The following is a 20,558-nucleotide window of genomic DNA, read 5'->3' as shown; positions in this document are numbered from 1 at the left end:
AAATGGACATCATAACTATACTAAATTGTTGCATGCTTAACGACGAAATATAAAACCATATAGTAACTGTCTGAATATATTATATTATGTAAGACATATTCATGTACATGGATGGATACACGTATTCCAAATTCGCAAAAAGTTTTCACAAAAAGGTGTGGTCCAAAATAGGATCAACATTGTTCGCTGTTGTATATAATATGCTGATCCTACATACATAGCAAATGTCCAAATAATCATAAATGGAGTTTGCCAACTATGAGCAACTTTATGGCAATATTCTTCGTCATTTTTAATTTTAATGGTTAACAAATATCACACATTTTATGGCAAATTGGCAATATTGTTCGCATGTCGCTATGAGCAAATCGTGATTCTACTTAATCATCCATTCGTTTTTCCAATTTACGATCTATAACCATTTTTGATCCTCAAAACAAAAAAAAAAACTAGAAAACAAAATCGCGTGTCTTACTACATTATATTTACAAGTCTTTTGTTTTTTTTTTTCTCTAACCGATTAGTTCTGCTTGGCAAGCTTGTTTTCATTTGATCACGATCGTGCTCTCGACATTTAATAAACCATAGTTTTTATTGGGACTTAAACACATACTGACATTTTGATCCAAAAAAAAAAAAAAAAACACATACTGACATTATATATTTATAAATAAACGGTGAGTCAGTCAGAAAGACTCCACAAAAATAAAAAACGTTATAAAGATTGACGAGTTTGTCCTTCCCGACACACTTGTCGCCGTACGGTACTCTCATTCGGACAACTTGGCTCCAGAGGACCATTTTTTTTACCTTACCGACTCCGAGAGACTATTACCCATATTCTCTCTTTCTCCACTATCCATCATCACTCATATTATATGTCTTTATATTTAAAGTCACATACGTTTACGTAAAATGTACTACTACAGTTATGTGTATCCACATTTTAGCCAAAGTTATTACTTACCAGAATATATATATAGGATTGTCATTATAAATTTATAATTCGGTTTTGATTAGGAAAATGGAGTTTGATTCTTTGTTCTTTTGTTTTTTTTTCTTATGTCGGAAATGAACAACAAAGAAAGAGCTGTTGACTTTTTTATCGTTTTCTTCTAGTATTATTTTAATTATTTAGTTATAATATTATTACGTAAATCATGAAACTTGATCGGATTTTGTCGTTTCTAATGTAGAAACTCTTGTAATCTGATGCCAAATGTCAAAATTATTTTAATCAAGTACCTCTGTTTTCTTCTTAATTACTAATATCGATCTCTGGGTATTTTATACTATTAAAATTGAGTACTATTGTATTCTTTTTTTTTCTTTTGTTTCTGGTGAGAAGTGGGTCTACTAAATGACACAATTTGCTAAACAATCTACCCTCGTGCTTCGAGCTTCGTCGTCACCCTCTCGTGATTTTTCCTATTACTATTAATAATAAGCCAAGAAAGCCGCATTTTATGCGAAATCTGGAAAATTTAATATAATCTTCCAGGTTTCTTCTTAACAATAATAATATGGAACTCTGAGTGAGTGAGTGAGTGAGTGAGTGACTAGAGAGTAAAAGCATCATCACTAGTTCTGCTTTATCAGTAGATTGTCTTGTTCAGTTTCCAAGCATTGGATCGGATTCTTAAGGTAAAAGTTTTTCTTCTTTTTCTTTTTCTTTTTTCTTTCGTAGGGATCAACAATGCATGAATCATATTAAAGACGACTAGTTTTGATTCGGACATAAATATTCTTTGATTGTAATCACAGTTTTGGCATCTGTTTTTTTATAATTACTTTGCTCAACAGAGAGAGAGAAGAAGAAGAAGAGGATTCTTGATTTTAATGGAGAAAGAGATTTGTAGAAGACATCTCTCAAGAGAAGGGATAGGATGTGTTTGGGTTTTTATGAGCATGTTTGATTTCAGACATGGTGGATCTACCCACAAGCTTTTGATGGATAAGAAACGTGGAAGCAAACGAATCATTGGTTTTTATTTTTTCTCTTCATGATTGAGAAAATGTTTCTGAGACAAAAACAAAAACATAAAAGATTCTCACTTTGTTGGTTTGATGAAACAATTAATGCAGGTAATAATGGAATGTTTGAGACTAAAGTTGAGAAGCAGCTTACCTGTGACTGTGACTGTGAGGTCTTTGTTAACGATAAAACTTGCTTTTCATTTGTTGTATAAAGTTAATGATTTTCAGGGAATGATAAATAAATAAAAACTGATGTAGAGATTGTTTGTGTTGTTGTCTCAGGAGAGTGAAGAAGCTGAGATGCAGAGTGTTAAGAAACTCATTGAAGAGGAGATTGATGAGAAGAGTAAGCAAAAGTGTGAGTCCAGAAACCGGAAGAGGAGAACTAAAACCTGCAGCAAAATCAGTGAGGATATCAATGTTTTGATTGCTGGTGATGATGACGATCATGCAGAGAACTTAAATGATGATCAATGCACTCAGAAGGAAGTGGATTTGGTAAACGATGATTCCGAAGAGAAGTTCAGCGAGTTGATAAAGCGGTTGATAGCTCAGAAGGATAGCGAGGTAGAGAGTTGTGACAACCTGGTGGATGCATTTCAGGTCTTGGATTCTAAAGCAGGATCATTCTTGAATACTGGTACACCAAGTTCAGGGGATTCTCAGAGAATCAAAGTGACAACAATCTCTCCAAATCAAAGCAGGACTTCTCAATGCACACAACAAACAATTGTAATTTTGAAGCCTGAACCTTTGGATGTTGGATCATCACCTGTAACACCTTCTAAAGACAACAAGGCCAAACATGGGAGATTTGGTTCTCGCTTAATTCTCAGTAGAATCAGAAGAAGACTAAAATTTGGTGTTGGAAAGAATCCATGCAATGCTCAATATGACTCTGATCTTGATCCAGATGCATTGTCGTCTAACATGAGTCAAAACGGTTGTTTGGGAGAAGAGACAGATACTAATTCCGGAAGGCATGTTTCAGGTGGAGAAATATTTCCTGAAATTGCTTCAAAAAGTGAGTCTTATAGAGAGGATAATGTCCATGGAAGTGAAGATTCGAAGAAGAGTATGTGTGGTATATACATTGCTGCCAAGAAACACCTATCTGAAATGCTTGCAGAAGGAGATATAGATGTTGTTGATTCACCGGAGAAGGAAGTACCAAGAATCCTCGGGAAGATTCTTGCTTTCCCTGAGTTCTCCACACCAGAAAACAGTCCAAGAGTGACCTTGGCACATGATATTGTTGGTGATCAGACAACAGAGAAACCAGAGATTCAGCAGTGCAGTTCAGAACAATACTCTCAGCTATTAGTATCGGATTCAAATACACATGAAGACACAGCGTCTACCTGTGATATTCCAGTTATTGAAGGTGATTGTTTTTCTTTGTATCTGTTGAAGGTGGGTTTTTGAATTGTCAAAATGAGACTAACTGCTTATGATATGTAAATCAGCAGGCATTTCAGACACTGAGATGGAAGAGGAACAGAAGACTGTTCTGGATTCAATGTCTGAAGAAATTAGCTCTTCCATTACCCACCAAGATGCATATATGGATGATGAGAATGAGCACAAAAAACCCTTGGAAAAGGTTTGATACCTTTTGTCTATGATACAGTTTCTATTGTTTTCTTCAAGAAAGCCTCATATTTCCTGTTTTTTTGCTGCTTTTAGGAAGTATTTGATGAGGGGAAGTTACCGTGTTCTCCACCAAACTCTTCAGTAAAAATGTCTGATTGCCAAGAAAATACCACAGATGTGCTGGGAAAGTCAAGTCCTGTGTCTGTGCTTGAGCCTTTCTTTACAGACGATGACACTAGTCCAAACAGCACCAGGTTCTCTTCAGGTATGCCTAAAAAAAGAATTTGCAACACCAATTTAGTATTCTAGTAAGACTTTTTGTTCAAAGCTCAGATTCTGACCTTCTTCATTGACTTAATTAGTGGAAATGCGGATGCAACCACTGTGCATAAGATTCGACGAAGCTGATTCTCCAAGAACCAACAAAGAAAATGATGTCAAAACTAGGATGGATGACAAGGAATTGGCTCTTGCATACATTCAAGCCGTGGTGAAATCCTCAGAGTTGAACTGGGAAGAGCTTTTGGCGAGATCTTTTTATTCGGAGCAGCTTCTTGAGCAGGCTCTAATGGATGACATAGATTTCTGTTCTACAAATCTCTGCAGTGATAAGAAACTTCTTTTTGACTGTATCAATGAAGTTCTTATGGAGTTTTGTGGGCATGGCCCTTGGAATTCATTCGTCAAACCGGCAGTTCGGTTTTTTCCAGATATGGAAAACGCTACTGAAGTGGTACAAGAAGAAGTTTATTGGCATCTCTTACCTTTGCCTTCTCCTCACACACTAGACCAGATAGTGCAGAAAGACCTGGCTAGGACTGGAAACTGGATGGACCTCCGCTTTGATATTGGTTGCATCGGTTCTGAAACAGGTGAAATGATCCTTGATGAACTATTAGAAGAGATAATCAGCAACTGCACATACTTGGTCCAACCTGAAACACTCAACGAGCTGGTTCCTTGAGTCTCACTGCTCCAACACTTCTTGTGCTGACGAAGAAAGATACTCATGATCACCAAGAAGCTCCTCTGTTAGCTCTGTACAGTTTCACTTCCACTTCAATGTACAAGCTCTAGTTTTCGTTCTTGTGCAGATACACACAACCACAACTTTTAATACCCCAACAACGACTGCAAACGAAGCGCTTTGTTTTGTTTCTTTCAGTCCTTATTATGTTTTCTTTTCCATTTGGCTTCTGTAAAGTTTTGAGTTCTGTTGTGAATGAATGTTAGTTGTATGTTGTTTTTATAAGAGAATGAATAAAACAAGGCTTGAACTTAATCAAGAAGAACAGCTTGCTTCATCGTGTTTCAGTCAAGAACAATCCAACATAGAAAATATTTTGACAGATTAAGAAGCTCTTTGGCAAATTAAGGCCAGTAATGGATTAAAGAACATCTGATAGGATAAAACCAATATGCTAAAGGATGCGTATTTTAGTTTCTTTTTAACCTTTCGCATCTTCACCCTCAAGGCCTCAACACTAATGTTCTAACTTGTTTCAAAAGAAACGTAACTGTGACAATCAAAGATCTTCATCTATCAACTGTGTGGTCGAAATTCTTGTTAACCCTCAACTGGTTCAGAAAGTCTTTTTAGAGATTCAGAAAACAATCATAACAACAACAACAAAAAAAAAAACACATTTGTTTTGTATTCTCATTACATCTCAAAAGAAGGAAAGCATTTTTTTTTTGTCGGTGCTCAAACGAAAAAAAACTCAGTATGAAAGCCCTAATCTTCTCTGTTCCTCACTGTTCTGTCGACGTAAAGAACATCATCAATCCACGACACAACATTATAAGCCAAACCTTCTAAAACCCTTGAATAGCTCTCTAGTACAGCCTTTCCCACATCCTAACCAGAAAAGAATAAACAAACAAGAATTTTCATCATATAATTTCGATCTTTTCCATGGATATCTTAATTAAAACATCGTTTGGGGCTACTTACTCGGTTAAACTGAATTTTGCATATGTCGAGTGAGGTCTGAGAAAGTTCAGGGTATCTCTGTTTCAGGCAAAAGAGTAAGCTCCTGGCTCGAGCCGCAAGAATGTGATTCTTGTCATTGCCACGATCTGCATCACCGCCGATATCTTTCATCATGTCCCATGAGGACTTAGAGTGAGTCAATCCTCCAGTCTTACGCCTCCACGTAACTAGTGAAGCCTCAACTTTGTCAGCGAGCTCAAGCGCCTCATGCTCTGATGTGATTTTCAAGATGTCGAGAAGCTGGTCAGGATAAAACTTCTCAGCTGTGCATAGTTGCTTGTATATCACGTCTCCTACACTTGCTTTCCCACTCTGTCCACAACAACACCGACTTGATATCAACACTTTCGCGTTACATCTTAGTTCTGAACGTTAAAAGAAAGTCGCAATAATAGTTATCTTTTATATTTCCCCTAATCATATATGTGTATACCTTTGGAAGAGTGGTGAGATAAGAATCAGGAATATCCATGTCATTAAGAGTGGAATCGTTAATGGCCAGTGCTGCTTTATGTATCTGACTGGCACAATCGCGTTTGTGACGCAAATGCTTTCGTTCTTCTTCCGATAAACCTTCAGCAGGAACACATGGCACTGGAAGCCACCATTTCTCGTCTTTCCGTTGAACCACCACTTTCCTAAACGTTCCTGTATCTCTACCACCACCACTCGAGTTCATAGATGAGCTTCCTCTTTCAACGTACCAGAACTCATTATCTGTGAAACTATCCAATATTTCCTACAAAAGCCAAACCAATCGTGTTGGAAATCTTGAATCTTTATTATAATATCTGTCTGTCTAATTCATAGTCTTTTACTTACCATTAGCATGTTATCGAGTTTTTTCAAAGCGGGAAGACTCATGAGAATATCAGATCTTAGCTTTGTTTCTGTTATCTAGAATTTAAACAACAAAATACCGAGGTTTTAGTGTATGATCTGGTGTCAAAATTAAGATAGTCGTGATGAAATCGTATATTTGACTTCTTACCTCAACATTAGTACCAAGAGATCTTGGAATAACTTCGACAATGTAATCACAAATAGACATAAAACAATTCATCTCTCGCTTCCATAACTCTTTCTTCTCTGTACTCAATGGTTGTAACCTTAAACTTTGTCCAAACACAGTCGCTGCAAAATAACACAACACACACACGCTACACTATAAATACTCTGTTTCAAAAACAGAGCACATTTGAGAGGAGAAGAAGGATACGAACCATAAAGATTGGTTATGGAATTTGAGACAGTAACAGCTGTACAAACTCCTTTCCCACTTCCTGACATATCTTCACCAAGCAATAGCTTCGCAAATCTTTCTCTCATCATCTCTAGTTCTGCACTACAAACCCCGATTTAACTACAGCTTACAAAAAAAACAAAGTTACAATCTTAATAAAATATACCTGCATCTTCTGCAGAATCAATGTCGCTATCTCCTTCGTCTCTATCTGCGTCGACGTCATCTTTTGGTTCCACGGCGTCTTCGGATACATCTTCGTCGTGGCCACTCAAGACAACGGCGTTAGTTTTTGACGGCCGGTTATAAAAGCTCTGAACGTCGAAACGGTGAGATAATCCGGATATATCTGAGTATGTTCTCCGGTACGGCGAAGAAACAGAGCTCGTCGGAGTTCCGGAGACAGATACCTCGTTTTGGTCAGAATTCGATGAACTCTCCATCAATGATCGATCGATACTTTTGGTGAGTTTCAAATCCTTCTCTTTCGTTGTTGGCTCCTCTGGCTCTGATGAACGTGACCAAGGTTAATACATGGAGCTCCCACGTCCAGCTTGAGCTAACTTATTAATATTTTTAAGTGTTTAAAATAGAAATAAATAAAGAATTGATTGTCTCCGACGACGAATTATAGCCGTTTGATCTGATTGTGGGGAAGAGACGTGCCTTCCACATTTGGTTAATCAATCTCATAATGAAGGTTGCTAATACATATATGCTTTAGGTGTATAACTCAAGGTTGTCCCATTCTTTTCTAATTAAAATACTAAATCAATCTCATCATGAAGGTTGCTATATATAGATTACACCTTATCATCACAATTTCCAGATACTAATGTAATTCCAATAGTTATTTTTTTTGTTGACACTAATTCATTATCATTAGAAAAATGTTATTGTAGACATCAAAATTGCGACAATATAGGATCATTGTATTGACAATCTTAATATTTAAAGACATTCGATAAGATGGTGTCGTTTTCTTAATTTATTAATCTATCCAATACATTTTTGATGATTCTTTAGTTTGAAAATTTTGTCCATAAAGTTAAATCGGATCTCTATACTTGGGTTCACCCTACCTCTTCATTCACCCCTTTATAAAATAACTCTTCATTCATCCCCTTATAAAATAAGAAAATAAAATATATATACATTATTATAAAATTAAAAACTTAAACCGTTTTTTAATAAACCCAAACCGACATATAATTTCGTTCTACTTGTAAAATCTAAACCCTAACATCTTATTTGTGAACCCAAACCGACATATAATTTCGTTCTACTTGTAAAATCTAAACCCTAACCATCTCATTTGTGAACCCAAACCGATATATAATTTCGTTGTAATTGTAAAATCTAAACTCTAACATCTCATTTGTGAACCCAAATCAACATATAATTTCGTTCTACTTGTAAAATTTAAACCCTAAACATCTCATTTGTGAACCCAAACCGACATATAATTTCGTTCTAATTGTAAAATCTAAACCCTAAGATCTTATTTGTGAACCCTAGCCCTGGGACAAAAAACCGAACCGAAGTAACCGAACCGAGCCGAACCGAAATTTTAGGTGTTCGGTTTGGATTCGGTTTTTAGGGCTGAACCGATCGGCAGTTTATAAAATTAAAATCGGTTCTCGGTTATTTCGGTTCGGTTTGACATAACCGAACGGTTAACCGAAATAATACAGAAAACCCTAATTTTTGTTATTTTCTTCCACCTAGCCGATTCTTTAACTTCTTCTTCTTCTTCTATTACTCTTCTGGACTTGATCTTTCTCCTTTTTCTTCTTGTTCTTCGATTACTCTTGTCTCTTCTCTTCTTCTTCTTCTTTTTGTTCTTATTTAATTACTTTACTTCTTCGTCCATAGGAGAACGAAGAGGAAGTTGTTGGTGATGTCATGGCTAGCGTGACCGTAGAGGAAGTTGTTCTCTCCTCAGATGGGCAAATCGAGCTCAAGGGACGGCGAGCCGCCGCTTCAGCATATTTTTTTTTCTCTTTTGTTAGGTTTAGTCGTTTAGATTAGGTTTAATTTAGTTGTTTAGTTATTAAGTTTGACATTTTGGGCATGCCAATTAAATTGTTTAGTTTGTTGGCCCATTTGATTAAAATAGATATTATTGGATCTGTTATTTTTAGCCCATTAAAAATTCGGTTATTAATGTTAAAAACCGAGATAACCGGAAACCGAACCGAACCGAACCGATTTGATTTTCGGTTTAGTTCGGCAACATTTCAAAAAATAAAAAAAACGAAAACCGATATAACCGAACCGAACCGACCAAAATAACCGAACTCCCAGAGCTAGTGAATCCAAACCGACATATAATTTCGTTCTACTTGTAAAATCTAAACCCCAATCATCTCATTTGTGAACCCAAATCGACATCTAATTTCGTTCTAATTGTAAAATCTAAACCTTAACCACCTCATTTGTAAACCCAAACCGACATATAATTTTGTTTTAATTGTAAAATCTAAACTCTAACCACTTCATTTGTAAACCCAAACCGACATATAATTTTGTTCTAATTTTAAAAAACTAAACCAAACCAATATTTAATTTTCCTTAACTAAAAGTATATATAATTTGTTTCCTTAATTTATTTTGCTTTTTAATTCAATTTTGATTTATTTTTTAAATGAAATATTAAATAAAAAATTCTGATTGGCTGAGAGAAGAGGGGTGAACAAAAAATGTTCACCCCATATTTTTCAACATCTTATAGTGACGACATTTGTATTTTCAGTTTTGTATTGTATGTTTTTAGGTCAACTTTTTAGTTGAAGTTCAACACATACCCTCGAGACGATAGAGAGGGTTCATGAAGCGACGGTCAATAAAGACTCAAACTCAACAAAACCGGGATGCAGTCCACGCCTAACAGAGCAAAACCGCACGCAGTTTAGAAACAACCATATTAAGAAGACATCACAGCATGCGAACTGTGACTGGGTCAGGCATGTCACGTGATCTCCCAGCCTTGTGTGCCGCAGAGAGCCATCGAAATCTCGTGATGGTGGGAGGTGGCACGTGCTTCCCCATTCACACGTTTAATGAGCCCGTCTCTTCTCTTCCATTGTTTACGCACAAACGAAAACACAAACACACACGCCTAGTTCGTGCCAAGCATTGCCTTCACACACTCCTCTTTCTCCCAGACACGCTCGAGCGCTACACACGCGTGAAAAAGCTCGTCTTCCAATTCACGCTGCACGCTCCTTCACGCGCCTTCTCCATCTCACGGCCAGATCCGCCCTTTTCACCCGCCGGACCGGCGATCCACCGCCTTTCTCCCCTCTCTCTCTATTGGTTTCGCCGACGGCGACAGGCGAGGATTTTTTGATCGGAATCTCCATTGCTAGGGCTATTTTTAGTATTGCTCAACGAGAATTCTCACCATTATCGAGAATTGCGCTAGAAACTTACTCACCGAGAGGTAGATTGATATATAGATTAGGGTTACTTAAATCTGCAACTGTGCTTTGAAGACACACTAACTAACTCTGTTTTGGTTTGGTTTGGTTGGTCACAAAGTTTTCCTATGTTATTGTCTGTTTCTAGTTGAAAATGCTGTTTTATGAAACTTTTGTCTTGTAGGATCTTTGATGAATTTTGGAAGTTAGACTGAGAACTTATATGCACATTGAGAGAGATTGAAGATCAAATGATACTGAGACTCTCCCACAACTCATAGAATATTTGGCTGCATTGTCCAGAAGGTTTTACACGTGGAGTGTTGTTGAAACCAGACAAGCAAAGATGGAACATTTCATTACACGTTCTTAAACTAAACAGAGGTTTGGGTGGTTGGATTATATAAGAGGAGTTATGGCAACGGATATGCATAAACTGCTTGGAACTAGTGAAGAGGATGATGATGAAGATATGGATATGGATGTCAAAGAAGAAGATGATGACCACCGGAATAGGGGAACAACACGCGCAGCTTCAGGGAGTAGTAATGAAGAGTTCATGTTTCAGCAGTCAATGCAAGATCAAGTGGGTACTCCTGGGGGAGGAGGAAGTCGCAGAAGTAGACCGCTTGAAGAGAAGGAGCGAACTAAATTGAGAGAGCGTCATAGAAGGGCAATAACTGCAAGGATACTAGGCGGGTTGCGTAGGCATGGGAATTATAATCTCAGAGTTAGAGCAGATATTAACGATGTCATCGCGGCTTTGGCAAGGGAAGCTGGATGGGTTGTTCTTCCTGATGGAACTACCTTTCCATCCAAATCTCAGGTACTTACTTACCCTGTTCCTCTGCTATGTATTCTGTTGTATCCATTTCCAGCAAATGCGTCTTCTTAATCTGCTTCCTCTGCTTAAACCTTTTAGGGGACAAAGCCTCCTGGTGGTTCTTCGGCGGTTGCTGCAGGTTCATCAGCTTCTTACATTGCATCACAGCAAACCTCACCTCCTGCTCTTAGAGTGGTATCATCTGTTGGGCATAGAAGTCCAGTGGAACTCAGCTCTTGCCGTATGAAAGGTGTTTTCGCACCCGGTCCATCTCCATATGATATACCCCCAACTCAATCTCCTGAACTGGTTAGCAGTGTAAATAAGGCTGATGGACTTGTTGGTTGTTCAGTCGATGTTATCAACTCTAAACAGGTAGCAACACTGCATTAGTACATAGAAAGTAAATTTTGTAACAGTTCAGTCCTTTGCATTTACATCGCTTATTTGAATTTAATAAAGTTGAGAGTTTTTTCCTCAACTTATAGAAAACTTTGTTCAAAAACTGAATAACCCATAAGAACCTATCAGATTGTCACTGCATGGTTGATTACGTCCATTTGCGTCTCTGAGTTCAAATCTGATGACTCTCTTCTACATTTCGTATTTGGTAGATTCTAGAGATTCCTCCAAATCTGACCGAGCAAGATTTCTCTGGCACTCCTTATGTTCCGGTTTATGTGATGTTACCAGTAAGCAACTTTAATCTTAGCACTTACCCATACTTATCCTGAAATTTCTCCTTACTAACTACTTTTCTATGTCAACAGCTTGGGGTTATCAATATGAAGTGTGAATTGGCTGATCGAGAAGGACTGCTAAAGCACTTGAGAATTTTGAAGTCAATCCATGTAGATGGGGTTAAAGTGGATTGTTGGTGGGGAATAGTTGAGGGTCATTCCCCTCAGGAGTATAATTGGAATGGTTATAGGCAGCTTTTTCAGATGGTCCGCGATCTTAATCTTAAGATACAGGTCTGCCTTTTGCGTGCATGATTAGTTAAGATACAGTTTTCATAATGAGGTTGTGGTTAGAATGATTTGTTTCATATGTGTCCAATTTCTTTCTTTCTTGCTAGGTTCTAATGTCCTTTCATGAATGTGGAGGCAATGTTGGTGATGATGTTTGCATCCCACTTCCTCACTGGGTGGCAGAGATAGGGCGAACCAATCCTGACATATATTTCACTGATAGAGAGGGAAGACGAAACCCAGAATGCCTTTCTTGGGGTATTGACAAGGAACGTATTCTAAGAGGCAGAACTGCACTTGAGGTATACATACTCATGATTGGTAGCTATCATCTATATATCTCCCTAGAAACCATAAATATTTGCTTCTTGTTTATCACAAATATATGAAATAACCAACTCATGAAACAGTTTATGGTTTTGGTGGATATATTTTAGGTGTACTTTGATTACATGAGAAGTTTTCGGATAGAACTTGCAGAGTTTGTAGAGGATGGTGTAATATCTATGGTTGAAATTGGACTAGGCCCCTGTGGAGAGTTACGGTATCCTTCTTGTCCCATAAAACACGGGTGGCGATATCCAGGTGTTGGAGAGTTTCAGGTATATTTCTTCTCAACAGTCCTAACTCTTGAGATAGCCAAGTTTCACCAGCTAGCTAACTTTGGCTTCCACATAATGATCATTCCGTTGCACCAATACAGTGTTATGACAAGTATCTTTTGAAGAGCCTGAGAAAGGCAGCAGATTCAAGGGGGCACCTTTTTTGGGCTCGAGGCCCAGATAACACTGGCTCCTACAATTCCCAGCCGCAGGGAACTGGTTTCTTCTGTGATGGAGGTGACTACGATGGCCTATATGGAAGATTCTTTCTCAAATGGTACTCACAGGTTTTGATAGACCATGCTGACCAAATCCTCTCCCTCGCTAAACTAGTTTTCAACAGTAGCTGCATTGCAGCAAAGGTGATTGATTAAAGTTCTAAGCCATTTGAAAACCCTGAAAATTTGGACTTCGTTTTCATAGTTTTATCACAATTTGACTTAAACAGCTCCCAGACGTCCACTGGTGGTACAGAACAGCAAGCCATGCTGCTGAGCTAACCGCTGGGTTCTACAACCCGAGCAACCGAGATGGTTATGCTGCAATTGCATCTACACTTAAGAAGCATGGTGCCACTCTGAGTTTTGTATCCGGAGAAGTGCAAGTTCTTAACCGTCCAGATGATTTCTCAGGAGCATTAGGAGAGCCTGAGGCAGTAGCTTGGCAGGTAAACAAAAAACATACTTGGAATCGTATATCGATCTCTTAAGCCTGTGCTTATCAGTCAGTTATCACCAAAACCTCAATCTGAACTTTGATTTTTTGCAGGTGCTAAATGCTGCTTGGGACAGCGATACACCAATTGCTCGAGAGAACTCGCTTCCTTGCCATGATAGAGTTGGGTATAACAAAATGTTAGAAAGCGTAAAGTTTCCGAACGATCCAGATAGAAGGCAGTTGTCATCATTTGCCTATAGTAGACTGATCCCAGCTCTTATGGAAGGACATAACATTGTCGAGTTTGAGCGGTTTGTCAAGAAATTGCATGGTAATTATATCCGAATCTCTGTTTACGCTTCACTGTTTGAAGCCTCTGAAGTTCTGATCTTTTTATTGGTCGTTACAGGGGAAACTGTAATGAATCATCATCATCATCATCATCATCAACAGGTTTAGAGTTTTGTTTGTCCCTGGATCAGCTGGAATTATTTATACTGTTAATGTTGTTAATTTTAGTAGTTTAGCATCATTCTGTAAATTTTGTCATTTAAAAAAATTAAGAGACATTACGAAAAGAAGATCTTTTGGTAGCCATAGTTGTTATTAATTCATTACTTCCACAATTGAGGATTATCGATCACTACTTGAAAGGGAGGGAAGCTCAACAGTTGAATTATATTGGCTATTTTGGTTTATTATGTTCGGGAAAAGTAGTATCATCGAACAAAAAGTGCAAAACGTTCAACTTGCGTACAAGTTGATATTGAGGTCTATTTTGTTTAGTTTCAATTGACACCGACAAAGCTTATTCGGAACAGGTATCGCTGTCTCGCTCCTAGCTTTCCTATGATGTTTTAAGAACAAAAAGTGTCCCACATTGACTGTGAGAATCAGCTGTTGGAATCATCTTCTATAAATAATTAGTACAAAAGTTCACGTTTATGTTTAAATTTTTAATAATAACAACCTCAAAAATAACCAACGGGCATAAACATAACCGCCGTAAAAGCATAAACTGCATATGCCATATACCACACAACACACAAGTTACACTGAGAAAGATACACATTAACACGGTGAAGTTTCCCTACCAAAAGTATATTACATTATACGTGTTACATTCAATACTTAAACAAATCTAAGTTAGCCATCACATATGACAACACAGAGTACATATATACTGTCATTAATTACTTCAAGGTTTATGCCAACCATTTGATGAGTGCTTAATCTCATGGAACCTTTTCTTCTTGATGATCCGATTGCTTATTACCTTCTCGGATTCAACAGCTTCATCAATATTACTAGCCACCATGGCACATAGCTCGTCTAAAGCCAGCATAGAGAATGGCTCCTCTATAAGAACACCCACCTGCAGATATTTCAAGTAAAAAGTCAAGAGTGATGTTACAAGGCAAGCAAGATTCTTTGAATAATTGGGATGTTGCAAAGGATAAAGAACTTAAAGTACTTCTTCAATGCAGAAGAGAGATGCAGCGCTAATGAAAGTAGCAGGAACAACATTCCAGTGGCAATCATCCCAGAGGATAACAGGGAGTGTAAGATGCCATAAGACTAAGAACCTCGACGTTAGTCGTGTGTAGGAAAGTGGTATCGGGATGCCCATTAGCTGTTCACACACACCAATTCCCTCCTGTAATTGCATCATCTTTGATTCCTGTGAAAGAGATTAACTAACTAAGGAGAGCACACGAAGAGACTTAACCAGAACTATGTTCAGAGATGACAGTCAAGAATGATTATAAAGATTCAAGAAAGATACCAACATATCGATCTTTGAACTGTCCAAATTCAGTAGCTGAAGGCTCTGAGAAATGAATTGAATGATACAACGAGGACGATGCTTGGATTGAAGAATCAAAGACAGATCATCAGCGTCTATCACATTCTGAAGATCACTAGCAATATCTGAACCATAAATCACATGACACTGCACATGACAAAAATTGCAATCGATCACAAATCAACACCTTCCTCTACCTACCTAACTCTTTCACAAAACATAGATACGACTACGAGATCTACCTTAAGCGCCACAGGGAAAGCAGCAATGTAACGCAAAAGCGAATCTTTGATGAGCAATTCATCAGCGGAGCCATGACGAACAGAAGAAATGACAAGCCTAGCTAAATCATTGGTTCCGTTAATGATCTTAGCCCAAGCTTTCCTTCCTTGTTCAAACCTCGAATAAGAAGCCTCAGTGCGAAACACGAGAAGAAGAGCTAAAGCCGGAGCTGTCAACTGATACGGAAGAGGAGAAGCTCGAAGGACGGGGAAGTAATCAGGCAACCAGCCCAAACCCACGGCGGAGTTATAGGAAGCGATCAAGATGGCGACGGTGGTGAAGAAGCAAACAGGTGGAATCAAAGACAATATAACGCGTGAAGACGTACTGGAAGATACGTGACGGAGATGCCGTAGTGAGCTTCTGTGTCTGACCCAATTCTCGTGACTGTAGAGAGTACGTTTCTGCTGCATCCGTCTCTCTTTGATGCCGTCTGACCAGTTAGGGACAGCTTTGAGAAGAGAAATAAGCTTGTCGGATAGAGATGAATCGTCGGATTTGGGTGCGGAGGAGGCGCAGGAAGGATTGAATTTGAAATGGAGGGATTTGGGAGGTCTGGTGGCGGAGATCCCGGAGCATAATCGTGGTTTGAGAAAGGATCTGTGGTTAAAGTTAAAAGAAAAGGATAGGTTCATCGACTGATACATTTTGGCGGGAAAATCGAGGTTTTAGGGTTAGGGATTTTGGTGGAAACAACAATGAAGAAGACGATGTAAGAAGAAGAGAAAACAAAGACACATGCAAAAATTGCAGAGAGTGCAAAAAGTAAAGGAAACAAGTGTGAGATTTGGAGCAGGGTCGTTGGAACAGTTGTGCGACGGCAAACACGACATCGTTTTGTGACTTCATTGGGCTTTATTTAATATTAATGGGCTTTCTTCTATAATGTGGGCCTTAATGACCAATGTCTTATATTTTTTAGCCCATAAAATTCTATACCCTATAAGCTCCGAAGTCGTTTTAGTGACTCCCGTTGATATTTAGGGTTTATAGAGAGATACGCATCTGAACGAGTACAATCTCCAAATTTGGGTGGAAGAGAAAAATGTCGAAGAAGAACAATTTAGCCAAGAGGAAGAAGCAGCACGAGTACAATCTCCAAAGTACGTTTCTTTATTATCTCTTAAAACGATTTCAGTTCAATAAGCATGTATGTGTAATTGTGTATATATCGGTTCTCAACGAAATTAGGACTTTTTTTTTTTCGATTTGCAGAAGAGAAAGAATTACAGGACAAGAAGATCAAGAAGCTTCATGCGAACAAGAAAAAGATGAAAGTAAGAACCTTTTCTGTCTCTTTTCTCTTAATTCTGAATATTTTAGTTCATAGTCATGGTGTTAGTTTAAGTAGCAAACCGGTGCTGTTGTTTAGTTAGTGAGTTACCTATGGTGAAATGATTTAATAGAATCGAATTTGCTTGGAGTCAGTCTGGTCTATAGTGTTAACCAGAAGCTTATTTTAGAGGGAAAATGATATATTGAATCTTCTTACTAAAAACATCTGACTATGTCTTGAGTATTCCCATCTTTTACTGAAGTTGTTTTGAGTAGTTAATGATACATGTGTGTTGGTTGATTTTGTTGTCAAGGTTGATGGAAGTGGGAAGAAGAAGACAGGTGGGTTTTCTGTTGGCAAGAAGAAATTGAAAACGAAACTGACTCCAGCTGCTAAAGCTAAAGCTGCTCAGGCTATGGAGCTAGACAATTGACAAGGAACCTCAGTTTTCTTTTCACTTGTACGTAACCCTCTGTTCTACATTGTCATCTTTGTCTTGTCTCTTTAGTTTGAAGCTAGCTTCTTCCTTTTAATAGGTTATACTCTTATGTATCACTCTTCTTTTCGAGTTCAAGATTTTGCTATCGAACCTGCTCGTATCAATGTGGATTCAGCTATTAATCTGTTATTCTTGTCATTCCTTTAACTGAGTTGAATCACACGACCCAACTCCGTCAAATGTATATTGCTCCTCACTGCTCTGAGAGAGGAAAAAAATTAACTTTTTAGGTGAGCAAAACAAAGACACAAGTACGTTTATATTGGGCAAAAGATTTACCATTGTATAGTATTAGTCAAAGCCAATATCTTTTCTGGTTTATTACAACATTCCACAAAACGTATAAAGAAACTGTTTCTAGAAAGAAAAGAAAAGGTCATGTTTGTCATAATCAAAAGTCTTATACAAACAGTGTCACACATTACATGGTACACTAAAGTTGGATTCTATTATTCTAATAGGGAAGATCTCAAAGGCCTTGAGAGGTTATATCATCCCATCAATGGGTCCTTTTAGGAGATATTTTTATAGATTTCTTCTTCTTATCATCAGCCTCTCGTCGAAAATAAACTAGCTCTCATAGTGGAAGCCAGTGGGCTATAGTCTCTCTGACCAGACAGGCCATATCTTTTCTCACTCTCCGGCGCGTGGACTCCACTCTTTCCCACAGACTCTTCTGTCTCATATCAATTTCCAATGATGATGATCAATCAAGTTCAAGTCTATATAGGGAAGGAACAGTAATGAGAGAAGTAACATCAGCTTGAAAACGAAGAGTCTGTTCATCAAAGCTCTGTGTTAGATTTGTTTTAAGTTCTGAAGAATGAACAGTGACATGTTGATGAATGTGTGATACACGCGCCTGATCAAGAATGAGTCATGAGCCATAACAGATGCCTAGTTGCTATATAGAGACCTACAGTCAAAGTCAGTTATTCATTAGCATTTTGAATTTCCAACTCGAAAAATAAGAGAAAAAACAAAATTACAAAAAGATCCCATTGTTGTTATCCTCACAGTAAATGCTTTTGCTTGAGAGAGAGAGAGAGAGAGAGAGAGAGAGAAAGGGTCTGTTAGAGGTTTTTTGTTTGTTTCTGTTTCCTTCTGTCATCAAGAAAAGAGAAAAGCAAAATTCAAGAAGAGAGAGAGATTGCCCTTAAAACAAGTCTTAACCATTGTTTATAGAAGTGAAGAGAAAAGCTTTTCTTGTTTTGTTGTTTGCTTGCTTGCTTATGGTGTGAGAAAGAATGAAAGAGAGAAGTAGTTTAAGTAAGTAAAGCCTGAGAAAGTATTTAGTATTAAGCTTTGCATGTTCCTTTCTCTCCAAGCTTATATCTTCATCATAAAGTCTCCACCTTTGATTCTGTTTCTCTTCTTATCCATTTATCCTCTCTCTCCTCTCATAATTCTAGCCACAATCTTTTCTCTAGGGTTTCTCACAAGTTGTATCCGTATCTTCTACTTCACTTTAAAAAAAGTTTCAAAAAGAGTCTTTCTTGTAAATGCAAAAATGGATCGAAGAGATGCAATGGGATTATCCGGGTCGGGTTCTTACTATATCCAAAGAGGATTACCCGGGTCTGGTCCTCCAACGTTTCACGGATCATCATCACAGCAACAGCAACAAGGGCTTCGTCACTTACCTAATCAAAACTCTTTATTCGGGTCAGGCTCCACTGGGTTCGGATCTCCTTCTTTACATGGTGATCCTTCTCCGGCAACAGCTGGAGCTCTTCCTCATCATATAGGCGTTAATATGATTGCTCCTCCTCCGCCTCTGAGTGAGACTCCGATAAAGCGAAAGAGAGGACGACCTAGAAAATACGGACAAGACGGTTCTGTTTCTTTGGCATTGTCTTCTTCCTCTGTTTCGACCATTACTCCGAACAATTCTAACAAACGTGGCCGTGGTCGACCTCCGGGCTCCGGCAAGAAACAAAGATCGGCTTCAATTGGTAAACCAACTATCTCTAGAACTTGTAATCTTGAGAAAAAAAAAAGCTCCATTATTTATTGTTTCAAGAAGATCAAGAACTAGGATTATTTAATGTTTTCTCAAAGTCAAAATATTTAATTGTTTACTCCTGATGTGTAGGAAAATCTTAAAACTTTCCTTAAATGGATCTTATTTGTTGTCTGTCTATGTATTATGCTCTGCTTAAACTCTATGAATTAGACATTCAATTATTGATTCCATGAACTTCTTTTTTTTTGGTTCTTTTGGATTGGTTAGGTCAATTGATGCCTTCATCTTCTGGTATGAGCTTCACGCCACATGTTATCGCGGTTTCAATAGGAGAAGTAATGTTTAATCACTATTACAATCAAAGAGCTTTCTTGAAATGTTTTTATATTTTGCTATTTGCTGAAAAGCTTTTGAAACTTTGCATCAGGATATAGCATCAAAGGTTATATCATTCTCTCAACAAGGTCCAAGAGCGATTTGCGTTTTATCTACAAGTGGTGCAGTTTCTACTGCAACACTTCTTCAACCATCAGCATCTCCCGGAGCCATTAAATACGAGGTTCCATCCTTGAAATTTTTCACTATAGATAGATACATTGGTGCGTTTTACTGTTTCTTTAAAACATTTGTTTTGTATTTTTTCCAGGGCCGGTTTGAAATCCTAGCGTTATCAACATCTTATCTAGTGGCTACTGATGGAAGCTTCCGTAATCGAACTGGAAACTTATCTGTTTCGCTTGCTAGCCCTGATGGGCGTGTGATTGGTGGTGCTATTGGGGGGCCTTTAATAGCAGCAAGTCCTGTTCAGGTTTGGTTTTAACTTTTTTCTTGAGCTCTGGTTTTTGTTGCAAGTCATAGTTCTTGGGATTGAATATACATTCTTGGGCCTATCAGGTTATTGTAGGGAGCTTTATCTGGGCAGCTCCAAAGATCAAGACCAAGAAACGAGAAGAGGAAGCTTCTGAAGTTGTTCAAGAGACTGATGACCATCAAGTTTTGGACAATAGTAATAACACGATTTCGCCTGTCCCTCAGCAGCCACAGCCAAGCCAAAACCTGATATGGTCAACAGGTTCAAGGCAAATGGATATGCGTCATGCTCATGCTGATATTGATTTAATGCGCGGTTGATGATGATGATAGCAAGAACTCTACTCTGTGTATATAAAGCATGGAATCTAGGAAGAACAAGAAGAAGAAGGAATATAATCTAACCTCTGAACAAAAGTATGTGGAAATGTTAGGGAAAAAGATTTGACTCTATTAGCGTACACCTCTCAAATCTCTAAGCTTATTTGGTTTTATTGTCTTTGTGACTCTCAGGATTTGCGGAGTTTCTTGATATCTCTTTATTTCAGAATGTTCAGTCTTTATGTTTGCTTGAAACTTTGATTCTACAGCTTAGATTTCAATCCGAGTAAATGATATCATTCATTGTTCATAGTTA

At 38.0% G+C, this 20,558-nt stretch overlaps 6 protein-coding genes and 1 long non-coding RNA gene across 9 annotated transcripts; 4 read left to right on the top strand and 3 right to left on the bottom strand.

The window, feature by feature from the left end:
• Window positions 1–916: 916 nt before the first annotated feature.
• Window positions 917–4,852, top strand: LOC104783164 (uncharacterized). 2 transcript variants are annotated; one of them, XM_010508270.3, is made up of 7 exons: window positions 917–1,644; window positions 1,804–1,984; window positions 2,086–2,147; window positions 2,260–3,361; window positions 3,444–3,580; window positions 3,664–3,835; window positions 3,933–4,852. In XM_010508270.3, exons 2-7 carry the CDS (start codon window positions 1,840–1,842, stop codon window positions 4,532–4,534), a joined length of 2,220 nt encoding a protein of 739 aa, XP_010506572.2. In that variant the 5' UTR covers window positions 917–1,644; window positions 1,804–1,839; the 3' UTR covers window positions 4,535–4,852. The 2 variants fall into 2 exon arrangements, with proteins under 2 accessions (XP_010506572.2, XP_087368190.1); XM_087512064.1 differs by having other exon boundaries at window positions 1,004–1,644; window positions 3,447–3,580.
• Window positions 4,853–5,088: 236 nt separating this feature from the next.
• On the bottom strand, window positions 5,089–7,372 carry LOC104783163 (rop guanine nucleotide exchange factor 4-like). The gene is made up of 7 exons (XM_010508267.3): window positions 6,973–7,372; window positions 6,787–6,903; window positions 6,555–6,697; window positions 6,386–6,460; window positions 5,997–6,302; window positions 5,525–5,875; window positions 5,089–5,428 (listed from the first exon to the last, which is right to left on the bottom strand). The coding sequence occupies exons 1-7, from the start codon at window positions 7,247–7,249 to the stop codon at window positions 5,306–5,308; spliced, it is 1,392 nt and encodes a 463-aa protein (XP_010506569.1). The 5' UTR covers window positions 7,250–7,372; the 3' UTR covers window positions 5,089–5,305.
• Window positions 7,373–9,565: 2,193 nt separating this feature from the next.
• On the top strand, window positions 9,566–13,874 carry LOC104783162 (beta-amylase 7). The gene is made up of 11 exons (XM_010508266.3): window positions 9,566–10,251; window positions 10,413–11,054; window positions 11,151–11,426; window positions 11,666–11,743; window positions 11,822–12,025; window positions 12,130–12,324; window positions 12,460–12,624; window positions 12,726–12,986; window positions 13,073–13,291; window positions 13,393–13,612; window positions 13,691–13,874. The coding sequence occupies exons 2-11, from the start codon at window positions 10,644–10,646 to the stop codon at window positions 13,738–13,740; spliced, it is 2,079 nt and encodes a 692-aa protein (XP_010506568.2). The 5' UTR covers window positions 9,566–10,251; window positions 10,413–10,643; the 3' UTR covers window positions 13,741–13,874.
• A 415-nt stretch (window positions 13,875–14,289) lies between these two features.
• Window positions 14,290–16,147, bottom strand: LOC104783160 (voltage-dependent chloride channel 2, chloroplastic). 2 transcript variants are annotated; one of them, XR_015597748.1, is made up of 4 exons: window positions 15,331–16,143; window positions 15,072–15,235; window positions 14,756–14,962; window positions 14,290–14,656 (listed from the first exon to the last, which is right to left on the bottom strand). XR_015597748.1 is itself a non-coding variant. In XM_010508264.3 (4 exons), the coding sequence occupies exons 1-4, from the start codon at window positions 16,015–16,017 to the stop codon at window positions 14,480–14,482; spliced, it is 1,239 nt and encodes a 412-aa protein (XP_010506566.1). In that variant the 5' UTR covers window positions 16,018–16,147; the 3' UTR covers window positions 14,290–14,479. The 2 variants fall into 2 exon arrangements, 1 of the variants encoding a protein (XP_010506566.1); XM_010508264.3 differs by having other exon boundaries at window positions 15,068–15,235; window positions 15,331–16,147.
• Window positions 16,148–16,327: 180 nt separating this feature from the next.
• LOC147946406 (uncharacterized) lies at window positions 16,328–17,274 on the top strand. Its single transcript, XM_087512056.1, has 3 exons — window positions 16,328–16,473; window positions 16,586–16,647; window positions 16,960–17,274. The coding sequence occupies exons 1-3, from the start codon at window positions 16,416–16,418 to the stop codon at window positions 17,077–17,079; spliced, it is 240 nt and encodes a 79-aa protein (XP_087368182.1). The 5' UTR covers window positions 16,328–16,415; the 3' UTR covers window positions 17,080–17,274.
• Window positions 17,275–17,505: 231 nt separating this feature from the next.
• LOC147946405 (uncharacterized) lies at window positions 17,506–18,445 on the bottom strand. The gene is made up of 2 exons (XR_015597747.1): window positions 18,163–18,445; window positions 17,506–18,061 (listed from the first exon to the last, which is right to left on the bottom strand). It is a non-coding gene; the product is annotated as an uncharacterized LOC147946405 (long non-coding RNA).
• On the top strand, window positions 18,055–20,497 carry LOC104783159 (AT-hook motif nuclear-localized protein 9). Its single transcript, XM_010508263.3, has 5 exons — window positions 18,055–19,100; window positions 19,379–19,446; window positions 19,539–19,670; window positions 19,758–19,919; window positions 20,006–20,497. The coding sequence occupies exons 1-5, from the start codon at window positions 18,455–18,457 to the stop codon at window positions 20,240–20,242; spliced, it is 1,245 nt and encodes a 414-aa protein (XP_010506565.1). The 5' UTR covers window positions 18,055–18,454; the 3' UTR covers window positions 20,243–20,497.
• The last annotated feature ends 61 nt before the right edge of the window (window positions 20,498–20,558 follow it).

Source organism: Camelina sativa, chromosome 4, assembly GCF_030686135.1.
Source record: "Camelina sativa cultivar CO46 ecotype springtype chromosome 4, ASM3068613v1".
NCBI classification, from domain to species: domain Eukaryota; kingdom Viridiplantae; phylum Streptophyta; class Magnoliopsida; order Brassicales; family Brassicaceae; genus Camelina; species Camelina sativa.
This window is presented reverse-complemented; position numbering and strand designations above follow the sequence as displayed.